Below are 21,546 nucleotides of genomic sequence, written 5' to 3'. Positions count from 1 at the left end.
AATAGATGTATATTACACATGATCTGAACTTCAGACATACAAGACTAATTAATAATTTCTCCCATTCTCATCTACACAGCTAACCCATCCATGGGGTAGACTTCTAAGGACCCAATTTTTAACATGCATGGTACTGGGAGTTAAGGCTTTGGATTCTCCCCTGGAACCAAAGGATTAAGAATTAAATGCTTATGACTTCTCTGATTATGACTGACTCTGTGTTGCTAGTTCCCAAAATACTAAAGTTTCCTTTGATACCTTATTGAAATAAATTGACTTCAATTCTTGAAGTAAATTGATTCCCATCCTTTCTTTACCCTCAAAAAATCATCAAACCTACAACTATTTGTGGATTCTGCTTAAAATCTGGAGAAAAGCAAAGGCACTGAAGGAAAATACCATAAACAAAATACTTACCGTCTTACATTTATTTTGCAACAAATCAAATGAGACACCTTCAATAAAAGGGATTTTATTATAAATTTGCTAAGATTGGAATTGAAGTCCTAAAGGTACGTTTTGGAAACTCATAACATGTTCATAGTACAGAATTTAGAACATGTACATTTGAAGAAGTACGTTCCAAGAGATTCTCCCCTGCCTTCAGCCAAAAATATGAGGCACAACAACCCCCACATTATATTTAGTCATATAAAGAAAGATTACTTTAATGAATACTTACCATGTTTGCTATACAGTAACTGCATACTGCTGAGCTGGACATCAAAACTGTCATAAGCTCTTGACATTATATCTTCAATAGTGCTTTGTCCTACTTTGAGTTCTGATAAATCAGAACGACTTTTGCTTGTCATCTTGAAACAGGACCAAAAAAAAAAGAATAAATCAATTTTTAAAATATTCAAAGCACTAATTCTACAAATACTTGTTCCTACCACAACAAATGATTAAGTCCTCACTATAAGGTCACAGAGTCTTACAACTGTCAGAGCACAGCAAATATCTAAAATTCCTAGCCTGCACCAAAACAAAAAACAGAGTATTAACACCATTTCTTCCTCAAAGAAAGAAACAAAAAGTGAATTAAAATATACTGTATACTTTGTACAGAATAATTTTCTTTATTAAGTGGCTTATACTCCAAAGTATAAACTCTCTAGCCCTTTGTAATCAGTAGAATAATTCAGAATTTTTATCTATAAAATATTACTGCATTAGTCAACTCAGACACATGAAATTTATTTCTGAATCCTGTTGAATTCAGTTGTAACATATTAGAGAGGAAAAGATTATTTGGACTGTTCATCATCAATGTCTTTCCTTTAATATCAGTCAATATTCCTTTGATTCAACTTTGGGACACCCATACTTCTGTAATATTTCACATTTATATGTGCCCCTCCTGATGTTCATCTCTGATGAAATGTGTATGTTGTCATCCTAATATGTCTAATAACTTTGGATTCGTATTTGATTTTGTCACACCCAGGTAATATTCAAGAGAACTAAAATAAGTTTAAAAACTAGCATCTAAGACATAGCATTTATTTTTCAGTACTGCTGGACTCTAAGTCCATTTTAACTTTTATGTTAAAAAGAACTTGGAGATTCAAATTCAGAATGACTAAATTAATAATCCCATTTATCTACACTGAGACACAGTTTTAATTTCTTATGTCATTTTTCCTCCCAGGGCTTGATCTTCTCCAGTACGCAACTGAAGGAAAAAGACTGTTTTGTGTGAAGCATAGTCATTCAACAAACGACCTACCTCTCACTTAAGCATATGTCACTCAAAGTGAATACAGAATTAATAAACATATCCTGAGAGGTAACTGAATTTTCTCTTATGGTATTTCTAATTTCTATTGAATCAGAGGAACCAATCCAGAAGTCATATTCACTACAAAAATTACTCATCCATTTCAGGAAAAAGATTTCACAGACACACTGAAGTATGATTTTGAAATGTATTTCTTCTATGTAATTCTTCAAAGAGTAATCTTGTATGGGTGGAAAAGGAGGCGGGCTATTAGATCTAGGATTTGATCCAGAAGGCTGTCTCAAGCACACAAACAACTACAAAGTACCAGCTCCACAAACTGCCTACAAATGATCAACACTCAGAAGAGCTAGTGAAATTATTTGCCACTGAAAGAGCTTGGATTTACAACCACACCACATAATTTTTAGTATCTACAGAGCAATCTTCTTCACTAATTCTACTTTCTGGAGCAATCCAATACATTCTTTTTAAACGTGACCTATTGCAAGGTCCTGCACTTGGATTGGGGCAGCCCCTATTACCAAAGCATGGCACCACCATGAATGATGCAGCTGATCACACAGAGCTCTGGTGGGAACATGCTGCCTCCCAGGTGCCAGGCTGCAGGATGTGCCTGACTCTTATTCCAACACCAGACAGCAGCAGTGAGAAGACCTGAGGGAGGTGTGCCCAGGTAGAGAATTCCTCTGCTTAGTGACATAGCTCCATGAGGAGGTCAGCAGGTTGAAATGATCAACAGCTGTCTGAACATGAGCCAGCGTGTGCCCAGCTGGCCAAAAAGACCAGTGGCATCCTGGCCTGTATCAGAAATAGTGTGGCCAGCAGAACTGGGGAAGGGATTGTCGCCCTGCACTTGGTACTGGTGAGGCTGGACCTTGAATACTATACTTAATTTGGGGCTCCTCACAGCAACAAAGACATGGGGGTACTGGAACACGTCCAGAGAAGGGCAACAGAGCTGGGGAGGCATCTGGAGCCCAAGTCCTATGAGTAGCAGCCTCAAGGGAGCTGGAGTTCTTTAGTCTGGAGAAAAGGAGGCAGAGAGGGGCCCTTATTTAAAACTACCTGAAAGGAGTCTGTAACTCTTGAGGATGTAGGTGGGGAGTTTGTCTCTTCCCCCAAGAAACTGAACATGCAGAAACAGCCTCAGGTTGCACCAGGGGTGGTTTAGAACGGATATTAGGAAACGTCTCTTCATTGAAAGAGTTGCCAAGCACTGGAACAGCCTGCCCAGGGACGTGGTTGAGTCATCATCCCTGGAGGAATTAAAAAGCCATGTAGACATGGCACTTACGGACATAGTTTAGTGGTGGACTTAGCAGTGCTGGGTTAATGGCTGGACTCAGGTATCCTCAAGGTCTTTTCCAATCTGAGTGATTCAGTAGTTCTGTGATCAATATAAGCTGCTAACAAGCAGATTGAGAGTTGCTCTATGGAGTAGGGCCTGGGGGTGCTGGGGGATGAAAAGCTGGATGTGACCCCACAATGTGCACTTGAAGCCCAAGAAGCCAAACATGTTCTGGGCTGCATCCAAAGCAGCATGACCATCAGGGCAAGGGAGGGGATTCTGCCCCTCTACTCCGCACCTCACCTGGAGTACGGCAACCTCTGGGAATAGGTCCAGAGAAGGGCCAGAAAAGCGATCAGAGGGACAAAACACATCTCCTCTGAGAAAAAGGCGGAAAGAGTTGGTGTTGTTCAGCCGGAAGAAGAGAAGGCTCTGGGGAGACTTTTCAGCAGCCTTTCAGCACTTAAAGTGGGCCAAAAAAAAAAGATGGGAACAGACATTTTACCAGGACCTGTTCTGACATTTCAAGGGGTAACATTTTAAAACTAAGAGTAGATATAGACTAGATATAAGGAATTTTCTTACAATGAGTGGCAAGACACTGGCACGAATTGCCCAGAGAAGGGATGGATGTCCATCCTTGGAAACATTCAAGGTCAGGATGGACAGGTGGCTGAGGAACCTGATCTAGGTGAAGATGTCTCTACTCATTGCAGGGAAGTTAGATTCAATGACCTTTAAAGGTCTCTCCCAAGGCAAATCATTCTATGATTCTAACTGAAATCACACGTTCAGAAAGTAATTTTGTGGAAACTACATAGAAAACTTAATTCTCTTTAGCAAGATTTTAACATTTGAAACAAATTCTTACTAAAAAAACAGACAGCAATTTAAACAGAAAGTGCCAGAATCAATCTTATACAGAGTACAACTAAAAAAAATTAAATTGCCTGTACACATGTAAGATCATTTATCCTGAAGAACACAAGTTCATCAATGCGTAAGAAGATCGCTAATAATATGGGGAAAGCCTCTTCTATGATTTTGTAGTGATAAATTATAATTTTACATACTTCATGCAAGGTAAAAGTCTAAAAGATATATCATTATCTCAAACATAAGAGGTAAGTAATAATAATATGAAAAATAAGAATACCATTTAATCACATAAGAAAGAAGTTCACTATTTGATATTGTAAGGCAATGTAAAAAATTATTAGACATTTTCCATGTAACAGTCCAAAACATCAACAGTAGTTTCATACTAGGGGAAGAGTATTTTCTAGAAATTCTTTTGCATTGAATCCACTGAGAAGAGTTCAGTAACTTCTGCCTTGACTAGAAAGCACTTTAAAATAAATACCTAATATATATACCGCAAGAGATACTTTTACTTAATCACTACCATAAAATGCAAATTACAAAACTGGAAATCATGTAAAAGCTGAATTATCATTTTTGGTAAATTAGTGCATTAGGCAAATACATACTTTAAAACTACCAAGATCCAGAAGTAGTAAATTTGATGTATGATCATAGAATCCTTTTTGTGGAACAATGATGTATGAAGCCATGAGGTTAATTTTGAGGTCAAGAACTTTCTGGGTTTCAATAACATACAACAAACCTGAAAAAATAGTACAATTAGTAAACATAAACAAACAAAAGTAATTCATACAAAACCTATAGGATTAAAAGAAAGCAATAAAAAGAAAATCAGGTCTAATTTTAAATAAATTCTGTATGCCGGATAACTAAGGTACATATGATCTTCATATTTTTTCTGAACCAATCATTATAGGCAGTCCTTAAAGAAGCATCAACTACATGAAATGATGATAGCTAACACTGCTAACAAGTATAAACAACAACATGACATATACAAACTCAAAAAAGTTTCCCACTGAGCAGAGATAAATTGAGAAGAACTGGAATGTGAACTGCAACTTTGCAATTACTGCATTAACCCACTATGCTCCATAGATTCAGAAATTTAATTGCTCTAGATTTTCCTACTGGGAGTATCCAACTGCACTGGTCAAACTACTAGTGTTTGTTAATACTGAGATACAGAAGTTTACACTAACTCTGCTGACAAGCATCTCCATCTTGAGATATAATCTTACAAAAATAAGATATATAATCTTACAAAAATTATGCTTAAAAATCATGTAATTAGTTGGGAAAATCAGACAGTCATAAGATTTGAGATCAAATTCTGCTTTTTTGCTCAGCTGAAGAGGAATGAATGGTATTGCTTCAAATCAGTCTGGAAACTGCCTTATGATGCAGCCACAATCCATTAAATATTTACCATGTACAACACGCTGATGATCAAAGAAGTAGAGATAATGAATTATGGAGATGACAACATGACATTCAGCACATCCACTGGTAAAAAAACAATTAAAACTGTTACATTATCAAAGGTTGTCCTGCCACTGGAGAGCTAGACTAGTCAGTAAAGAACTGGATGGCAACTACATTTCAGGATTTCAAGACAAAACAACCTGGAATAATAAAAAGAGTAAGATTTTTTCAGTTTGCACTGCCTAACTGAATTTGAGTGATGTAGAAAGGTCAAGGAAATATTTTCTTGTTTCTTTTATTTGGGAAGAAAATGTAGCGGAGTCCATAAATTGACCTCCGGTAAACCAAACTTTTGTAATGTCTTTTAGTGCTGAAAATCATAACTATTCTGGTGTAGCAGGTTCCTTCACTTTTGCAGTTCACAGTTGCCCCATGTTTTCCAGCTATCTTCTACTGCTTCAAAGAAAAGTGTGAAGAACTCATTCTTGAGGACTGCAGGTCTGAACATACTAATTACATTTATATATTTCCATTTTTCTTATCTACCTCTGAGATTAGTATAGTCCCTTGCAACAGAATATTCTGCGGATCAAATCTTTTTTCCCTGGCAATTCTCTAAGACTCAGACAAGATTTTACAAGCAATATTATACAAACGTATTTTTAGACATTCCCACCAAATTTTTCATTTGTGACTGGAACAAAGTTTTAGGTTACTGTGGGCAATTCAGCATTCTCATGAGGGTACAAACAGTATTGGGTATACTTCTACAGTAATGATATGGTTAAACTGTAATAAACACAGAGCACAATTTCATATTTCCACAAAAAAACTAATTATGATCAACACCACTGTATTTGGTGCTAACAAACAGAGAACCAAGCATATTTTATCTAAGCAAATTTAAAATTTAATCTCAGAAATTAACAATGAACTGTTGTATCAATATACTCAATATTGCTCAAGAAATTTCTGAAAGAAAAGACAAGCAAGATGACTCACATAACTCTGGTTAATCTGATATTAGTCCTTAATTAAATAGTTCAGTCAAAGAAGAACTAATGAATAAAGATACCATTGATACTTGATTTCCCTCCCAATACTAGCCAGATAAAAGCAATCAATTAAATAAACATTTTGCTTGAGTTTTCTTTAAATTCTTTATCACTTGAGTATTCAGATTTTCTTATACTTACAATTTAATTATTAATAGGTTATAAAATAAAAAGAGGTTTAAGAAAGCATCCATTGTTCATTTTTTTTCTTTTAAGAATACTTTATATATTAAATCTCTCCTCAGCATCCACTCCCATCCACAGAAACAGGACACTGTGCTGGACACAGCTCTGATTTACAAAGCCTCAGACATCCTTACTAGAACAAGTTAATTCCACAGATCTCAGTGTTAGTCTTCACAGTATTCAACACTTGCATTCATGTCTTAAAATGTAAGACGTCTAGAGATAAACAGGATGAAATGAAAACTAGTGAAATGGCTGTAAAGCTGAGCAGCTGCAAGGCAGATAAATATATTTTATATAACTTGAACGGAGTCAATCCGAATCAAAATCAGTATTCATCAAGGAAGTCAGAAAATCAAAAACACCTATACAAAGGCATAATGTCCCGAAAAACAAGAAATCTGAAAAGGATTTAGAGGTTAACTTAGAGCAATAATATCTCAGTATCAGTATTTGAGGAGTACTAAATAACTAACGCCATTTACATATTAGATGAACGAAACAGAAGATGTAACACTCTTTTAACTCTGTATGGAGTAAAAATACTGAAAGACTATCTATGGTTTTTACAAAACCATAGATATGTATATCTTACAAATATGTAGAAAGAGGTGAAGTTTAAAAAGATACAGACATAAAATTATTCAATACCTAGAATAAACACATTGCAATGAGATTGAATAATTCAACTTATTTAGGTGGTGTGTTAGAAAGGTATGACTTGGATGCATACATCTCCATAGGGAAAAATACAGTTTTCACACTCCGAGAATCTAAAATTTGTCTGAGTGTGCCATCAGAAGAGCATTCAGCACTTGCCTGTTGATGTTTTTTCACGGAATTCTTCAAGTTTCATCAGAGTTGCTGATGTCAATTGCTCTAAATGTACATCTTTCGGAGGTCTGAAGAAATCCACTAAGTTATTTACTGTCATCTGTTAAAAAAACACCCATGGTAAATTTACTGTTAAGCAGGATTTTTGATGATTTATAGTTTATTCAAATATTTACTTACTGCATCATACACTATTTCCAGTGGTTGTGATTCTATTCTAATCCTCTGATCTGCTTTCTCATCCAAAGGATTAGTCTCAAACATGATGCTTAAAAGTGAGGTACTCTCATCTGAATAGACTGTTCGAGAAGACAGGAGACAGGGTGTACACTTTTCTCGAGACACGCCTGTAACTTCAAGCGAGGTAATTTTTGTTTCAAACCTGTAAAGAAATGTAAGCAGATTGCTCAGATGCAATATCCATCTGGCTAAGTACAATTAGATGGTAAGAGTGTAAAAAAATCAGATGGGGAAAACCCCCCGCCACTAACCAGTACAATACATCTCTACTCCACCTTAAATATGAACAGCTTATTCTAAGGATTTAATACATACAATTATGTGTTAACTGTTTTCATTTCATTATCTTTTGTGTCTGTTAGCTGCCTCTGTCTAAATACGAAAGGACATCCACGTTATTTCCTCCATACAGTTTTCATGAGGACAGGTGTCAGGGCAGGTAAGAGATACAAATGGGAATTCTTTAGTATGACCTCAGGAATTAGAAGGTATATTTATAGTAGGAAACAGACATACAGCAGAGAGAAAAGGGTTCTGGTGCAGAGAAATAAAAGAAACAAAGATAAATAGTCTCATTACTCCAAGAGGTATTTTTAAATTGGATTTTTTCTTTTTCCAATACACCTCTGTAACAGCTCAGTTGAAGACCTTTATCTCCCAACACTCTTAAGAAAAATAATTCACTGTAAAAAATGTAGTATTTTTTCCTTTTTTCTTAGTACAATAGCATTATCAGGGCTATTTAGATGCACAGGAGTACCAACAGAAAACCCTTAAGCAAAACTTAACAAAAAAATATGCATAAAAATAATCAAGATCAACGGTATCTTGGTATCATACACAGATTATATTTATATGTCTCAAAGTAGAGGGAACAAGGTTTAAAACAGGAAGTTTACTTTCTCCCAGAATTTTTAAGTCATTACATTTGAAATAAAATTGAAATATTTCAGTAGATGCTTTTCACCACCTGTGTGAGAGCACAAACCAAAGGAAAAATCATCAGTTACATCTTTCTTCCATAAATCTGAAAGTGAACTGGGAACACAAGAACTTTTCAGTCATGTTAAATGCCCGTGAACAAGTGGTTGTGAGATCACCTTGTTCAGATTAAGTTTCAAGAGGAAACGTAACAGTCACTTTTCAAAGCAAGTAAGAAGTTAGTAACTGGATTGTTTGCACACAACAATGACAAACTGAAAAGAAGAGTGTATCTGTATTAGCACAAAAAGCTCTGAAGATGCAGAGAAATCAATCATGGAAAGAGTATCCATGATTCATCTGTTAGCTGCAGAGTAATTCCACTCCAAACTGCACAAGAACTGACCACTTAAATACCATAACAGTCTTAAAATGCCTACTAGACATCATCATCATTTCATGAGGAGCAAAACCAGTTTGACAGAGAAAGCTCACCTTATTGCTTGTGCACCTGGTCGTTGGGTAAATACTGTACTCAAGTCAGTTAATGCAAATTCTACCAGCTTAGGAGTTTGTTTGTTTTCTCTTATTGATATACACATGCTTAATAACTTCACAGAGAACTTCATGGCTTCATACTACATGTGCCAGAAAAACAACAACACAAGAGTATAAAATATGTTAATATACATCTTGATACAGTTTATGAAGAGATGACAGCTACAAGTAAGTTTGAAACTGTTGTTTTCATGCATGAATAGCTTGTATCATAGCTGGTGCAAAAGCCTACAAAGACTAGACTATCCTTACAAACAATTGTCTTTGATATCTTTACCACATTTTGTGATAAAGACCGTGTCTTGCAAAGCTAGAAAGCTGTTCATCATATAATCCTTGGTATCTCACATTAAGATGATTTATCAGACTATTTTCAAATGGTTCAAAATGTTGCTCTTCCCCATTACAATCCTTGAACCACCTCTTTCTTTATATAATCCTTTATTCTACCTCATCTACTATCACTCATATTTTAGATTCCAGTGCACTTGCTGATCCCTTATTAAGATTCCTTAGTGCATTTTCTTAAAAAGCTTCTGAATATTGTAAGATAATATATGAATATACTTCAATGTTTAACCACAATACACTAGATCTACGATTTTATTGTTGTTAGAGCAAGCAAAATTTTCTTTACTATTTCAGAATATCTAAAAGAAAGCTTTATAACCACTATAGTGAAACTGCATCTAATGATGCCCTGTTATGTAGAAAACTGGCATGCAGTAACTTCATTAAAAAGTATCAGAACAGTATTCAAATATAGAGAGAGCTTCAAGTAATTTAGAAGTGATTTCCTACCATCTGTAGATGTTTATTAGTAGATATAGCTACCAACTGTTTGGTATCATATAGTCAGCTATGACTTACTGATTTTGGAAGGGTTGGATCCACAGCTGTTTCACTATATCCAATTGCTGCATAAAGTTTAGCCTTCTCTTCCTGTGTCATCAATTCTTCAAGACCTGTCACATTTCAAGAGGTTAGGTAAACTCAGTATAGGTATATGAAAAATGAAAACACTGTTATACACTTCCCTGTGCTTAGCAGCTTTATAACATACAATAGATACTGTCAACATTGTCCTGAATTAGTAGAAGAAAATACCCTGGGGTTTAAAGCCAAGTCTTGAGAATCTAAAGCATGTTTAAAATGCTCTTACAATTTTTTCCTTACCTGTTCTATTTCCCAGCTTGATAACAACAGAAGCAGCCTTTCTGATTTACTTTGTATGTTCCATAACGTTTACTAGGTGCCTCATAAATCAAACATACATTGCATGAAATAGACAAATTTTAAAATTAAGTAAAATTTTTTACATTCCATTAACTTCTACTGTATTGAAGGCAGTTCAGAAGAAACTATGGAAGGAGTTGTACAATTGTACAACCTCTGCTACATACAATTAACAATTTTATCAGCAAAAGAAAAAGCTAAGGGAACATGTAAACAGCAGTAATTTGATAACAAAGTTCCAACTGCTAGGGACCAAGGACTCTAATAGATTCCGGTAACAAAAAGAATAAATTATCATACTTGAACCCTTTATTTCTTGGCTTTGTTCATCCTTCTTTTCACCTGACCAGCTCCATATCCAGCTAAACCAGCCACCAGAATTTTCATCATCTTGTTTTACCCCTGGTCTGTAGATTTTCAATCCAGCCTTAGTTGCCTTAAATTTAAAAAATATTCAGGTAAGTAATTTTCTTCATGCTTCTTTCTTCATTTTCCTAAGAAAAATATAGACCCAAGGCAGCTCTAACACACCAGAACATAATTAGACAACCATTAAAAAGGCAAAATGTTGTTTTTTAGTTCCCCTTCTAGTCACTTTTTCAAGTACACAGTGCATTATCGGACCAATTTTATTCTGCATAATAACAACCACCTTTGTGAAACAACAGCGCATGTAAAACATCAATAAACATTTCTTACATAGCAGATTTTCTCTCCAGCTTTCACCATAAAAAACCCTCAACATTATATAGTGTTTTACATTACTACAACAGCTTTATAAAAAATGACTTAAAATACATATGCAACCAATTAAATAGCCATCACAGGACAAATTTTACATTAGCCCTATATTTTTCATTACAAGATGGATACCCAAAGCAATTAAAGTACTATTTACTCCCGTAATACAGTATTTACTCTAACTATTCCTGCATGTGATACATACAGTTAGAATAGTAAGGAAGCCTTCCCTTCTCCCACACTCGTTATTTCCACAACTAGGGGATGTCCTAGCTGATGCCAGTGATGATTCCATCCTCAAAGAAGGTGTACACTACATCCAAAACTGACCACTGAAAGTTTGTCATGTGGACAGCAAACAAACATCAAGAGATCTAAAAGACAAAGTGGTTCTCAGAACTGCAGTGATCCACACAAACTACCTTTCTTTGTGACTAATACGATCCAAAAATATACAAAGAGTTGCAGATAAGCCCTAAATTTAAAGATAATCTAGTGGAAGTGAGACAGGGATCCCTTCTCAGCATTCAAAACCCCGAGATCTCTGCAGCACAATTAGGGAAAACAGCTGACTATAAGCCAGTACTCTGTAGGGACTTATCACATCTATATACCTGCCGGCCAAAGGAAGGCAGGACTCACCACAAAAACATAAAGGCTTCTGAATATGTACTATTGATTCACCTCAGAGATGATACAGAATGTCAGCTTAACAACACAAAGCTTCAAAAAGTTTGAACAAAGTCCTCAAAAGTCCTCTTTATAAAGGTTACCATGTCATCAAGCAGATGTCACAAAGCGAATGGCCCAAAGTAAAAATGGATGGGTCGTAGATAAAAGGATGTTAAGTCTGTGAAATTACGGGTTTCTGGGATACTGAGGGGTTGGTGCTGAATGACAACTGCCATGGCAAATAGGTGATGTTTAAAGACTCTTAACATGTCTGAGGCAGAAGTACCAGAGTACAGGGTAAGAAAGACGGCAGACAGAAGCCACTTCTGCAGAGAAGAAGAAAAAAATTTGTGCAGTATGGGAACTACAAAAATTTGCTGAAGAATCCTCTTGAGCTTTCTCTGTCCTCCATTTACAATGGTTTAGTAATCAACACAGTCATAGACTTAAACCTTAATCAGCAAGGTCAACTATTTTGACTGAACGAGAGAACTACCTGAAATGTGGGTGCAGCCAGATAGGTCAGTCTCTTCTCTCAAGTAACAAGCAACTGAACATGCAGAAAGAGGCTCAAGTTGTGGCAGGGGAGGTTTATATTGACTATTAGAAGTTTCTGCACTGAAAAGGTTGCCAAGCAAAAGGGTTGCCCAGGAATGTGGTTGAATCACCATCCCTGAAGGTATTTAAAAGGCACATAGATGTGCTCTGGAACACGGTTTACTGGTAGACTTAGCAGTTTTCTGTAAACAGTTGAACTTGGTCATCTTCCAGGTCTTTTCCAACCTAAATGATTCCATAACTCCATCCTGTGTTCTTACTTAGGTAAAACCCAAAAGTCTGCCCTAACTTGAAAGGGTAACATTTCTCAAGCTGATACAGAGACTTGATGCTTAGCTCACTGAAGCTACTATTTGGTACTTCAAGCATTCATGGTAAAGAAGCAAAAGTGGTCTGAGGTTTGGAATATAAAGTCCAAACTTTATTTTCTGGCTACAAAGTTGCCAGAAAATCAGCACTGTGATCACAAACGTGATTTCTGAGGAACTTGATTTCAATGTCTAGATAAAAGTAAGCCTTGAAATTCAACTCTTAGGTATGTTTTTAAGAAACAGAAAAGCTTTGCAAACAGCAGGATCATTTGCCTGGCTTTACTCAGCCCACATCTAATGGGTGCTCCTTAAAATACCTGGCAGACTTAAGGCTAACTGTCAGGCTACCAAACCAATAGCAGATTTGTTTCTTCTAAGTCCTTCAAATCCCTTTTCAGAGGTATGACCTGATAACAATAACACAGATGGGTCCTGACAGATAGATGGAGATAGAACACAATTTAGAATCACTGTGACCTGATTTTCAGTACTTTGAAATACATTCAGATAATCATCTAGCACATCTTTCAAAACTTCTAACATTTTTCAAATGCAAGACTTAAATCCCAAACAACTGAAAATTCATTTTCTTGCAACCTACTTCTAAGTGTTACAGAAAGCTATCTTAAAACTCAGGATTTGAAGGTAGTCAGGAATGCAATATAACATAACCTTTCGTAAGCAGCACAATCATCTTGGGGAAAAGAAAATGAAAACTAGATAGGAAATATTTCAGGATTTCCATCACCTTGCAAAAAGCTGGAGGAAAAAGATAAAACCAAGAGAAACTATACACTACAAGATAAGACTATTCCAAGATCAAATGAGAACTAAATCAAAACCAAACCTTCCCCCACCCCTTGAAAAGCACTCCAATTCAGCCAAACTGAAGGGGAACAGCCATGAATGTTCCTTCTGGTTCTGTTACAGTCTGGATAATGATAACACAAGCATCCAAATGTGAGTGTACATATAGAAAAATAGAAGGAAAAATCATATATATAGATTCCTCTTCAGAGTTTTGGGTTAGAAGCACAGTATCTATGACTCCAGCAATTACACATATACCACATTTAATACACTTCACATACTAAAACAAACCAAAAAAAAATTGCTTTCAAGCACTGCTACAAGCAGTAACTGATATTTATAAAGTTTAATTATTAATTACTGCCTTCTTTCAGATTACAAACTTCTTATTCTGCTTACTTTTAGGTGCATTATTAATGGAGAAAAATCACTTCACAGATTTCAGAAAAACTCTAAATATTTCACTTCAGTGTCCTAGAAAGATGCTCAGACACTACATGGAAAACTAAGCAGTACATTAACCTATGAAAACCAAGGCTAACAAATTAAATGTAACTACTCAAGTCACATCATCTTACCTAAACGCACTTGCCTACTTTAAATCTGTTCTGCATTTGCACTATCCTGAGTAACATTTGGAAATAGAAACATTGCATCTCTTTGCTAAGAGTCAACATACTGCAGGTGATCAGTCTATGTAACACAGTATCATGAATAAAATGGAATAAACTAATGGTCTAGGCTGTTGTGGGGCGCAGGGAGGGACCCTCCAACCCCACAGCTTTGGGTATAATTGTTTACAATTTGACTTCGGTCATCCTTTGGCCATATTTTCCACAGCAGTTCTTTCCAACCAGAAGTAGAAAAGAATTTATCCCAGATCAGTCACTTTGAAGAAGCAGTATATGGAGCTATTTAATTTTTGGTTCATTATAAGCTGAAAAATTAACTATGCTTTATAATAAAAAACCATGAACAAGGAAAATCGAAAGACTGTATGATATCCAATTCAATCACCATAGCTAAAAGGCATCTGCCTAAAATTTCCACAACCTCATGTTTCAGCTATTCATAGACTTATTTAAATGATGCAATTTTACCTCAACTTCTGCTTGTTGCCTTGCTAGAGTGATGTTAAAAATATCCAAGGCTTTTTCAAATTCCTACAAGAGAGGTGAGAAATTATTTTTGACAATTTGACAATTGTTACATTCCACAGCTCAATTTTACAGGAAACAACAGCAAGCAATTAAATTTATGCAATCCAAGTTCATTTGCTCAATCTGAAAACTTCAAAGAAACCTGGAAAAGAAAAGCACCTCAGTTTAAGTTGTTCTTTCTTGCAGTTCCTAATTTAAAGACTTACCTCATGTATTTGTTAATATTACTCACAGAAAAAGGTAGTGAGCAAGTTGCAAGTATGGCCACTGAAAATCTTATTTTAACTTCGAACTGATTTATGAACATTTTAACATTTAAGCTGGAACAAGAATCAAGATGAACAATATTTAAGCCTTCACCACAAAATTACTCACCTCCAACAATTTTAAGATTTCTTCATTAGGTTTTTTTGATGTTATCTTGGTTTTATACATCTCTTTATAGTTCTTCACTTGCTTCCTATGATGCGAAATATGTTCCCATGACCACATTTGGAGCTTAGGTTGAACATTTACTTCAAGGATGCCATAAATAATGTATTTCCACCTAAAAGCAAAGACAAACGTATAGCTTACCTTTCTTTTGGTATATTGAAAAGACTCCTAAGACTTTGCAGACTTTCACTAAATACAACATCAAGTTGAAAGAATGAAAGGCCCTGACTAATACTGCACTTCTGATGAGTTGAGAAACCTAAGAATTTTCTCTTTTTCTCCCACACAAAGTTGACAGATTGCCGTTTCCTAAAATTCAAAGGTAACTGTGTATGACAAATACCCACAAATCTATGCATGTATGTGTGAGAACAAAAAATATATATTTGTATGGAATCTTCTGAAAAGAAACCAAATCCTTGCCATCTGTGTTGAAAAGGTTTGCCTATTTTTAGATAAAAGCTATGTTCTTGCAATACTACCTAACATATAACAAGCAGGCCTTCATTTAAACAAAGTTATGATACAAAAATACTATCAGACCTAAGTTCCTGACAATGGTCTTTAAGACAGCAATCACAGGTTTTCAAATATTGTGTCCTCAGCTTTGGTTTGAGGTCCTTATCAACTTCTTACAATACTAGCTTAAGAAAAAATAATAAAAACAAAAGAGAAGACTTCCTTTCAGAAGGAAATTAGTTCTAATCTCCTTAAGTAAGAAGCAATTCCTTGGTAATTATTTCAAGGTAATAACCAACAAATTATTTTCGAAGTCTGAGGTTGCCTACCATGTCTTGGCGTTGTTGTGCAATGGAACATCAGGTCTGTACTTCCTATATGGCAGATTTCGAGTCATCATATCAATAGACTCAAGAAGCTCCATAACACTGAAGTACTAGGCAAAGAAATTCAAACTGAGCATTATTACCTGAGAACAAGTATCAAGCTTCTCTTTGAAGAGAAAATTAGTAACAAAGAAATACAAGACTAAGTTAATAGATTCCATATGTACGCCGCAAAATTTCAGACTGCCTTTCTTATTTGTGCTAGCTGAATTTTTTACCACATTACATACAACTTCAGAAAAACAGTATGTACCTGTGGCTTATTGAATTCAACAGTTATATCCTGTAAGTTTACATCTAAATCCATTTTTGGTGATGAAAAGTCAACATCAGATCGAGGATTCATAAGGAGTTTGGCTCTAGCTGAAATTGGGCGGAATACTAAAAAACACAAGTTGATACAAAAAGTGCAATTAAATTATTTAAGACTGTAATTAATTTTATATATACTTATCTTAAATTATCACAGATTATTAGTTTTAAAATGCTAGACTTGAAAAACATTAAGTACATCAACACAGCTTAAAATAGAATACAACCTAAACTAAATTTTCAGTTTCACTCTGGCAACACTTATACAAATTTTTGCAGATCGCCACCACAAACTTTCCTGTATGCTGAACTACATACAACTGTTTCAATAAATAGTTTACATTTGTAACAAATGTATTCTTTTTTTGGCTATGATACATTTAGCACAAGACAGATTCAAATACAGCATTTATTTCACTATAGGAACTCTTATTCCATAAGGTTTTATTAATTGTTTTTGTTACGAATACTTTACTGTTTGATAAATTATACTCACAACAGTGGTTAAAACCAAACATTCCATATTTCTAAACCCAAGCCCAAGCAAGAATGAAAAAAAAATCAACATGGATTCTACATAAAAGTGAGGCACATCACAAGAAAAAACATTCAGAGAAGATGTTTTATCTGTTCCATAGCCTGGCACTATCAGGCATTTGATGCCATGTTTAGTTCAGTGTTTTAATCTGTTTCAGCAATTGATCCAACAATCAGAATTTTTATATTGCTTGAATTTGTGTAAATCAGATTTTTATCAAACATAATTTCTTTCATCTCTGATATATAATACAGAAAATATTGGTATATTACCTATATATCAGTATTTTATATCAGTATTTGCTACCTACAGCAAATACTCCAAATTCTCTGAAAGGTTCATACAAGTAGAAACAGGCATTTTTGCAAGATGAAACCATGAAACTTCTAGCTACACCTGTATATGGTAGCATTTCAATTAATCTTCTCCCTGTATTTAGGTTCCTAAACCTCAGTTTTGTAATTCTCATATATAATGTTTGTATTTACATCAAGTGATAGAATTAGACTTCATGCTTATTGCTTTCCTATCAAAGTTTTAATCTAAAGACTTGCCCTAAACAGGACCAAATTTTCATTTACCACAGAACACCATAGTCTGCATCTCTGATAGCACTGCTGAATTTAGAGTGTAAATCTTGAATCCTAAGCTTTACATACACCTATTTTGAACTTACTACATAAAGACTTAAACATCCTATGATGTTTAACACTTGTTCTCTTGCAAAAAAGAGTCAAAGAAGATGGATAAGAAATCAGAAGAAATTGCTAGATAGTTCTCTGTCAGTCAAAATAGGACTCATTCAGGGGAAAGTGGCAGCATAAAGCTGACAGTGTCTTTTTTAACCCTGGCTATAGTAAACTGAGGACTTTCTTCCCAGAAAACAAGCCACTTCAAAGGCCATTCAGCCTTGTGAACAGTTTCTAAACCATGACACAGATGCACGTGATAAACACAAATCATGTATTTTACAATGGAAAGTAAACTATCACCATGTTTGAGTGATGCCAATGTGACTTTCAGCTTTCAGACTTAAGTAAGCAACACTCAAAGCAATATAACTTGCAAAATTCCCACTAAAAAAGTTAATGTTTCAAAGCTGTGTGATTACTGTTTCCACCTCACATGAACAAAGACACTTTGCACAAAGCAGGTGACCTCAAAAACATACTCAAACAAATCTAAATTCACAACATTTACACAGAGTACATGTTATTGCTAAGCTTCTTACATAAAGGAATTAATCAATGGGTGTTAACAATGAGGATCTATGTATGACATTCCATATGACACATAACTCAAGACAAATTTTCATTAAGGCTTTTTTAAGGCTACCTATACAATACAGTATTCACTGTCAGAAAGACAGTGTCAGAAAGTGTCAGTAAGTTACTCTTACAGGATTAAACTGCACTCCTTAAGATTTTTGAGTAACAGCCAAAGTGACAACCTCTCAGATGCACCAAAAATTAGAATTATGAATGCATATTACAATTAATTAACACTTACCAAAATCATAACCCTCTGGAATCACGTTGTGGCTGGCAACTCCGTGTTTTAAGTTAACCTAAACACACAACAGAGTTAAAAGAAAATTGTATTTCTACTTCCAGATAAAGTTTTTAAAAGTACAAAATGTTAGCATTTTTAAACAGTTCTCAGATAATCCCCCTGATCCAAAGTAAAATTCAAATACTCATCTATGTTTTAAACAGGATGATATGTCTATCTTTAGCTATCACTGAACAAGGTGACGATCAATTGTGTACATTTTGTTACTGGCAGAAGACTAGGTTTTTTTTAACTATTATATGTCCATGTGTTATATGTCCATCACACGAAAGCCTTAACGTGTACTGGTTTTTCCTAAAAACACTTTTAGCTACAAACAATTCCCCAGGACGCTGACATAAACAGAAGCAGGCCTGAATGCGAAGCACATTCTCTGCTTCCCAGTTTCAACTAGAATGCTAGCTAGATACACTACTTCGTGCTTTACTTACCAATGACTCATCATAACCACCATGGTAGAACATCTCCGATTTCACATTCCAATAAGCAAAAAGGTTATCCAGTCGCACAAGCTGAAAATACAAACAAATTTTAGATCAATAATTTGAAATTCACGAAGTCTGGATGAATAAAAATATTCAGAATGTTACTTTTATTTTAGAGACTATATAGTTATAACTTTTCTTGATCTTAATTTCTGTGGAAGAAATTCTAATACAGCTTGCTCTCTTAGCAATTCTTTCTTTAGCATACAGTTTATACTGTACCTTGTGGAACAACTTGGCAGTTTCATCATGTAAACATGGATTCCAATTCTTATCTGAGGTCTGAAATGAAAATTAAATGAAGTTACTCCATTTATAATTCACCAACACATTATAACCAGAACAAACTACTAAAAAAGAAAGAAACATCATCATAATTAAATGCCATGGAAAATACTGGGACACAATCTTCTGATTTAAGATGATTAATCCATTATTTTAAGTGAAAACTTGATAAGGCTACTTTCCCCAAAAAATATGTATGTGTATGTGCACTGATTAATAGGCTTCACACAAGAATCAAAGACACTATAAAATTCTGTTTTCTGTATTGCAAACTGTTTTCCTTCACACCAATATTATTTTTAGGCAGGCTCTTTGAACAGAGATAAAAAAGGGATTGAATTATTTTATAATTCTGGAAGTAATTCATTTTAGTTTGAGCCTAAAGAAGACCTTTCAATGTGCTAGGAACAAGCGTTCATGAGATCACCATGTCACTGAAGAAAGTAGCACTTGTTTAAGACACATTTTCTTTAAGACTAGCAGTTACACAGCAAAAGCTGCTGAGTCAGAGCAACTCAGCACCATCAGCATATTGCTCCTACTACACAGTCTTCCAGAAAAAAAATTCCATACTGTTTGTGATGACTACTCTTAGCACAATAAAGTGCAGCTCGAAAAAAAAATGAGCTCCAGCTGAAAAAAAAGACATCATCTGTTTTTTACTTTTTCCTTCCCCACCACGACCCCCACTCCCTGTTATCAGGTAGTAACTTCCTTTCTTGGAGCTCAAGTCAGTTTCAGTAAAATATTCAGAGTTTGAACAGCCCAAATCCAGCAAAGTGGATTGGAAATCACAAAGTGCAGCAGAATGATTCTTCCTAAAAATCTATTTTAATACTAGCATTTTACCTTTAATGGCACACCCACCACAGTATTTATGCTGAATTTGATAAACCAAGTAGTTACCATTGTGCATTGCTGATAGCTACACTTTCATTAAACAGTATGTTACCAGAAGCACAACACACAAAAACACAACTTCACTTATTGGTATATATCAACATGTTTTTCAGATAAAAGGTGAAAAATAAAATTACCTGCAAACTTAGATTCTGAAGTGAAATCCCAAATGACAAGGGGTTATCACGATTTGTGATCTAATAGAAAACAGGAAAATACAAAAAAAAGAATTATTTCATACCCTATAAGCACATATATTTGGCTAAGAATTTAAGTATCTTTATGTTTTGGTACAAGGTTTTTTTCAGTTTTTATTTTCTATTTTTTTTTAATAAGACTAAGAAAATTCCACAACTTTACTAGTACTGTCTCAGCATGAAAAGCAACTGGAAGAAATCAAGACAGGTTCCCAATTTCATGTTACAGTGAGCAATCCCTTATGCTATGATATACAAAAGTACTTACATCATCTTCATAGCGAATATGGATGTTGGAAATTTTCAGCTGAAGATTTTTGATGACCTGAGTAACTAGCTTTTCTACAAAAGTGTCTTGTTTCTCTTCTTTTACTTTATCTATGTAAAAGGAAAATAATTTAGTGTTTTGTTTACATTTCAGTATTTTTTAAAATTAGAGAAAACATTAACATAATAAATTTTGCATGATAAGTATTTTAATTCTCTATTACATTGTACTCCAGTTGTACAAAAACATGCTTGTTCTGTGTAATCTACATCATTTATATTCTCAGACCAGAAGGTTTCCTAGCTTTACTACCTGCTGAGTGAAGAATCAGGTAGCTCAAAATTATGACCAGCACCCACCAATATTCAAGGTGGCCAATACATATTTCTTGGAAGTACTAGAAGTTGAATTTAAAGATAAGAACTTGCATGTATCGAAGAACAAGTTGAAGAAAACCTTTAAAAAGCTGTATTTGTAAAAATGCTTTGATATGGGAAACAAAGTTAAATTATTTCTTACGAAAGAGGAAAGAAAATGTCAGACGACAAGATACAAAAGTAATATCTCAAAAGCCCAATTTATATCAGATCACGTCAATGCTCAACCCTTTTTATTTTCAGAATGCTGCTTCTGCAATGGCCATTATACCTAAAAAAACATAACTAATAGGTTTTTAAGTAATAAGGAAAAAACAAGAATCTAGAACACTTTGACAAAGTCTGTGTCTTTCTAGATTAAAATAAAGAAAGAAGCAGCATCACTTTCATTAGCTTTTCCCACTCTTACCTTGGTCAGCTATCTTCTGCTTTGCTTCCTCTATCCTCTGCAATTCCCTTTGTCTTGCTTCTAAGAGTTGCCTGGCTTCTTTTTCAGCATCATATTTAATGCCTAAACACATAATGAAAAAAGATATAGTAACAAAAACCATACTTTTTTTAAAGATACTGTTTCAAAAGCTGTAATTTCTGCATTTTTGCAACAGTTACAAAACAGCAAAAAAATTAGGCGATGAAATGTAAATTACTGAAAGACTTCCACTCCATTATTTAATTGCACTTGGTAAGAGTATCTACTAGGAATAA

At 34.8% G+C, this 21,546-nt stretch overlaps 1 protein-coding gene across 2 annotated transcripts in view; it reads right to left on the bottom strand.

Moving 5' to 3' along the window:
* Positions 1-21,546, bottom strand: part of VPS13A (vacuolar protein sorting 13 homolog A) — a 108,233-nt gene that overhangs the window by 77,019 nt on the left and 9,668 nt on the right. For both annotated transcript variants that reach the window (XM_069002521.1, XM_069002522.1), the window contains exons 5-21: positions 21,251-21,352; positions 20,465-20,574; positions 20,137-20,196; positions 19,037-19,096; positions 18,761-18,841; positions 18,267-18,324; positions 16,161-16,288; positions 15,851-15,957; positions 15,003-15,174; positions 14,568-14,630; positions 10,676-10,811; positions 10,010-10,104; positions 9,077-9,219; positions 7,601-7,802; positions 7,406-7,520; positions 4,526-4,662; positions 683-815 (exon numbers count right to left, since the gene is read on the bottom strand). In XM_069002521.1, the coding sequence (XP_068858622.1) occupies positions 683-815; positions 4,526-4,662; positions 7,406-7,520; positions 7,601-7,802; positions 9,077-9,219; positions 10,010-10,104; positions 10,676-10,811; positions 14,568-14,630; positions 15,003-15,174; positions 15,851-15,957; positions 16,161-16,288; positions 18,267-18,324; positions 18,761-18,841; positions 19,037-19,096; positions 20,137-20,196; positions 20,465-20,574; positions 21,251-21,352 (1,902 nt within the window). The remainder of the gene's footprint in view (positions 1-682; positions 816-4,525; positions 4,663-7,405; positions 7,521-7,600; positions 7,803-9,076; positions 9,220-10,009; positions 10,105-10,675; positions 10,812-14,567; positions 14,631-15,002; positions 15,175-15,850; positions 15,958-16,160; positions 16,289-18,266; positions 18,325-18,760; positions 18,842-19,036; positions 19,097-20,136; positions 20,197-20,464; positions 20,575-21,250; positions 21,353-21,546) is intronic.

Source organism: Aphelocoma coerulescens (assembly GCF_041296385.1).
Source record: "Aphelocoma coerulescens isolate FSJ_1873_10779 chromosome Z unlocalized genomic scaffold, UR_Acoe_1.0 ChrZ, whole genome shotgun sequence".
Classification (NCBI taxonomy): Eukaryota; Metazoa; Chordata; class Aves; order Passeriformes; family Corvidae; genus Aphelocoma; species Aphelocoma coerulescens.
This window is presented reverse-complemented; position numbering and strand designations above follow the sequence as displayed.